The sequence below is a fragment of the Brassica oleracea genome, unplaced genomic scaffold (genome assembly GCF_000695525.1).
Source record: "Brassica oleracea var. oleracea cultivar TO1000 unplaced genomic scaffold, BOL UnpScaffold00285, whole genome shotgun sequence".
NCBI lineage: Eukaryota > Viridiplantae > Streptophyta > Magnoliopsida > Brassicales > Brassicaceae > Brassica > Brassica oleracea.
Window position 1 is genome coordinate 511,061 of NW_013617415.1, and position 5,345 is coordinate 516,405.

The 5,345-nt window shown below is 39.2% G+C and overlaps 1 protein-coding gene across 2 annotated transcripts; it reads right to left on the reverse strand.

The window, feature by feature from the left end:
* Positions 1-1,880: 1,880 nt before the first annotated feature.
* Positions 1,881-4,875, reverse strand: LOC106319597 (uncharacterized protein At2g33490-like). Of its 2 annotated transcripts, none has more exons than XM_013757980.1 (9): positions 4,616-4,875; positions 4,203-4,275; positions 4,060-4,131; positions 3,922-3,983; positions 3,774-3,842; positions 3,658-3,686; positions 3,380-3,581; positions 2,239-3,301; positions 1,881-2,086 (listed from the first exon to the last, which is right to left on the reverse strand). In XM_013757980.1, exons 1-9 carry the CDS (start codon positions 4,727-4,729, stop codon positions 2,061-2,063), a joined length of 1,710 nt encoding a protein of 569 aa, XP_013613434.1. In that variant the 5' UTR covers positions 4,730-4,875; the 3' UTR covers positions 1,881-2,060. The 2 variants fall into 2 exon arrangements, with proteins under 2 accessions (XP_013613434.1, XP_013613435.1); XM_013757981.1 differs by having other exon boundaries at positions 1,881-2,107.
* Between the last annotated feature and the right edge of the window lie 470 nt (positions 4,876-5,345).

A 5,345-nucleotide genomic window follows, 5' to 3' on the forward strand; every position in this document is an offset into this window, starting at 1 on the left:
CTTACGGACCTCCGACGACTTTCCGACGAAATTCCGACGGATGTAAAGCAGTCCGTCGGAATTCCGTCGGTATTGTCCAATCTCACATGGTTCGTCGGAAATTCGTCGGAAAATACCGACGGAATTCCGACGACTTTACTGTTAATCGGAATGTCGTCGGAAATTCGTCGGAATATACCGACGAACTTCCGACGACTACAACGGTTATATTTTTTATCGGAATGTCGTTGAAAAGTCGTCGGAATATTCCGATGACCCTTGTTTCGTCGGAATTCCGTCGGAAATGGCCGACGGAATTCCGACGACTTCATTTTTTTGGATTTGGTCGGTAATCCGTCACAAATCCGTCACAAATGTCTGACGACATTGGTGTCCGTCGGAACCTCCGTCGGAATTCGGCGTGTTTTCTTGTAGTGTATCATTGTTCTAAAGGTTCTATGACTACTCATTCGAGGGGGAGCTTACGTAGTTGTACTCTTTTTACTTTTACTACGGTTTTTCCCATTGGGTTTTCCATGACTAGGTTTTTAACGAGGCAGCACGTAATACAAGATGGATGATCAAGGGGGAGTGTTATAAATTAAGCATTGAAATGATCATCCACTTCTTTACCAAACTCAAGCACTATGATCATCCACTCCTTTACCAACTCAAGCACTATGATCATCTACTCATCAAGCACTATGATCACCCACTCATTTACCAAATTAAGCACTATCTTTGTTATTTTATGTATTGTTGTTCACTATAAATACCATCACTCATCTCACTCTTTTGTACACCATAAACAAGAACAAGAGTTTATAATCAAAGAACCATTACATCTTCTTCTTCTTCCTTATAATAAACTCTCTCCCTTATACTAGTGTTATTTGCTTCCTACGGGTATTAAATTTTACTCTTATTTAAATTTTTCGATACTATAAATTATAAGTTATTTCATAACAACCAGAGTATTGTTATAGTTACGATTAGTTGGAGAAAAATAAAAAAAACTACCCTAGGAACAATAAGTGTTTTATCTTGTAATAAAAAGTCATAAAATGACATTAAATGTAATAAACTCTATTTATGCAAAATGCGTAATTAATGTCTACGATAATCATATCCTTCTGACCTTTTACAAAAACCTAACGATTGCATGAGTCAACTCGACCTATAAAGGTCGGGAACCTTCTTCCATCATTCTTCTTTACTCTCGTCAGCTTCTCCATTTTTTTCAGCACCTGAACAAACATTCCTTTTCAAAATTTCTAGTCATAATAAGGAAAGAAAAGAAGGAAGACCTCAGGGAAAAGTGCTGAGCCGAATGGATCATCTCCTTTACCTGCCATTTCCACAGGAACATGGATCAATATGGACATCCCGTGTCTCAGAAGTGCACTGTTCAATTGCTCACACGATCAAACGAGAGCAGACGTGAGAGGATATCTTATATCTAAGCATGGTGTGTAGAGAGAAAGTACTGAAACTTATATAGAACATACAGATTTGTCAAGCTCTTGACAAGCCGAACCAAAGATAAAAGCTACTCAAGTCTCTAGTTGCTTTGTTGTTGGTATTGTTCGTGGAGAAGAAGAAACAATGAAAATGGACGTGAAGGGAGAAAAAATGGCTACGTGCATACATACACTATGTTGTAGCCATTACACCATCCTTAGCCCCCCAATCTCTTAACTGAAATTCTTAGTTTCGGTTAATAGACGATTCTTAGTTTTTTTTAGATTTTAACTAAGATATTTTAATTAAGAAAAAGCTAAAAACCGTATGTTAGCCGAAAAATGTTACAAAAAAAAAAGTCAAGTTATGAGTTAATCATGCTCTAAGGTTTTTATATTTTTATGTTTATTGTTGCCAAATTACCCTAAATGGGTATTAAAGAGAAAAATTAAAGGGATTAGAAATGAAAAGGAGGATAAATTCTTCAGATTTACAATGGAAAAGAAAAAAAAAACAAGAGTTGAGCAACTAAAGAATAATTGCATATACTGACTACTGACTGTATTCACTTATGGCGATCTCTGATTCTCTACAACCGGCGTTTTGGTCAAAACGCAGCTTCACCGTTCGATCAGCTCTCCTACTCCTGCAAAAGATAATTAATAACCTATAGAGGTCTCAATAAATCCACAGCAAAGTACTCTACACTTGTAAATTATGCAGTTCAAACAATGTAATTTTTTTAAATAAAATATTTTCATATAAACGAATAAATGGCGTTTGAAACAATCGTTTTACCTCTAATTTGGCTGGTCTGAGCAACTCCCCTGGACTCGAGTGGCCGAGATAGGCTCAATGGTGTTAACGGTGGGGATGCTACTCTATCTTCGTTACCTTCAACAGCTCGTTGAGCAACGGTTATATGGTTTCTTGAAGGTATAGAGTAGCTTCGAGGAACGACCAATGGAGGAACCGGAAGTGGCGAGGCCACAATGTTTGAAGTGGACGGAGGAGCAAAGGTGACAGTGCTGTGTCTTTCTTGATTCCATCCTGTAAGAGGCGCCGAGTGACCAACGAGACTAGGGGATTTGGCTCGTCTTGGAGGTGGTGCAAAGTGGCCTGGTGGTCTCGGAAGCTCGTGAAGTTCGTTAGGCCTGGGAGAAGCAGGAGGTGGTGAAGCGGTAGGGGAGACTGATGAATGAAGATGAGGTTGGGGTAATGGAGGAGGAGTTGGTAGAGGACGAAACACGCCTGAGGAAACGTCGGTGGTGGTGGCGGGTTTTGTTGAAGAAGGTTTGATCGGTCCAGAAAATGCATGTCTTACGTGCTGCTGATGATGCTGATGCGCGTCCGTTGTGGAAGGGCGAGGGAGACGGGCGTAGAGGCTGTTGTTTTCTGCGTCTTTTACGCTTTTTATCGGTTCTAAAGGAGACGAATGCCATATGTTTCCGGCGCTTTGGTTTGCTGGCTTCGGGTTTAAAGCTTGTTTTGAGTACCTTGAATCGCTTGGTGTCGGTAACACGTAAGCATTGGAAGATGGATTCGTCTGTCTCAGCCTTTCTGATAAATCAGGTTTCTTCTCCGGGAACAACGGAGCTGAATGGCTAGTCATTCTGTGATCACGGGTTGAGAGAGAAGCAGCTTCTACCCTCTGCTCATTTGCTCTGTTAGCAAAACCGAGTTCTCCTTCTCTATTAATGTCTTGGCCATCACCATCATCATCGTCATCGTCATCCTCACTAGCTTCCACTTCATTTTCATGAACAGAGAGATCACAGTCGATGTGTTGTTTCTCTGAAGCAACTCTTACATGACGCTCTACTGCCTCGAGCGATTTCATTCCAGTGTAAAACAGACGCATCTAAGAAAATCATATGAGAACACCACATTTCCATAAGAAATGAATCATTATAAATAGTAACTGAGTTTAATCATTTACCTGAGCAGTGTGGTGACGGACTGCTTGTGTCAGGAGACTACGAGCTTGACCTTCCTTGAGAGATTTCAATCGAAAAATGCACATCGTTGCTTCGTCATGAAACTCATTGTAAGCAGGTCTCGAGTCATGAGGAATATGTCTCTCTCCTTTACTGCCTTTAGACCTTCCTTTATCTTTCACAAGCGACATCTCAAACACGTTTCTGAGATGTTTACAAGTTAAGTAGTATAAGACAAAGAGTTTATCAAACCAAAACTTCATTATTGAAATAAGCAAACCTCTTCTCATCGCATTGTTGCTTCATATCCTGCTCAATTGTAAAGAGAAGAAAGAGTTAAAAAAAAGAAGAAGAAGAGAGTATGTTCAATAACATGAGTAGCAAAAAATGGCATACCTCAACAGTTCTGAGGTCCTTAAGAAGCGCTTCTGATGGGGACGTAATGGTCTTGAATATATGACTACGCTGAAAAGTAAAAACAGTAACAAAGTAAGTTTTCTCTATTTCTGCACCGTTCGTGTTAGCACCAAACAGCTGTACTTACATAAGTGTCAAGAAGTTTTTGAATCTCAAACTGAACTTTACCGCACATAAACAAGATTCTACCTACATAAGAAAACAATGTTACACAATACAGCTTATTATATACAAATAAGGAACGTAAAAATTTTAGAAAGCTTACTGCTTTCTTCGTCGTTATGAGGCGCGATTTGCTCCAAACAAGAACCCATCTCTCCCAACGACTCAGAGAACTCTGAAAAGTAGTTACCAAGAGATCATTCCCATGTTAATCAGAAACATATGAATTGTTGGTTCTTTCTTTACCATAAGCACTATTGGCCGTGGCAGCAGCTGCAGCGAGTAGCCTATCATAGCATTCTCTCATGTCTTGCATATCCTGAGACAATGACATAACCAATCAGCTAAATAGTGTTTATTCAATTGTACATAAAACTACCAATCAGCTAAATACATTTTTTTTTGTTTTTTGGTAAAAAATCAGCTAAATAATTTTGTCTTCATGTTATTGATGATATTAGGGTTTGTAAACCCCCAAATCTAGTCTAATTGACTGGATTCGCTACCTATATTCGAGAGCTTCTAGATCTGCTTACCAGAATCTAACATCAGAAACTCGATCGAATTTTCCAAAATTAACTACCTACACAGCATAAAACCCTACTAAAATCTCCACCGTAGATTGCGTCAATCACGAAACTAAATCGGTGAGAGATTACCTTCCCGGCTAGATCGAGTTCTTCAATCTGCGCTGTAGCGACGAGCTCTCCTTTCTCCTTCGCGTCGACCTTGTGCGATGTTAATCTCCTCAACATCCCCATCGAAGCTTTCATCGTATCCACCCACAGTGAACTCTAGACGAAACCTTGATTACGAAATTTCTTCAGTTTAATCGAAGAGAGAGAAAAAAAAAAACAGATCGAAACAGAGAAGAAGAGAGACGGAGACGAAACCCAGATAACAGCAAAAGGAAGGATCCAACGGCGGATATCTGTTGTTATGTGGTTATATGAGAGAGATGAAACGACACGTGGCGAGATCGTAACGGATAAAAGAGGGAGTGGGGAGAAAGAGTCAAAAGTCAAAGATTGATGACAGGGAAAGAAAGCGATTATCATTATTTGGGTTTGACTGACAGTGGATGGGTCAAACATCTATTGTCTTTTTTTGACAAGTAATTATTGGTAGTATTTGTTTCTTTTGGAATCGGACTAGTATTTAATTGGGATTATTAAATATCCCGAGTTAATTAAACTCTGAGAAAAGCTGTTGGCGAGAACAACAAAAAAAATCATCTCAATTTAGCAAAGTATTGAACAGCCAAATTAAATTCATAGACTGAACACAACAAAAATTGAAGAACAGTGTGCTACTTTTTTTTTTTTTGAACTGATTTTCAACAGTGTGCTACTTTGCTCATTAGTCATCACTAGTTTTAAGGTTTTGACG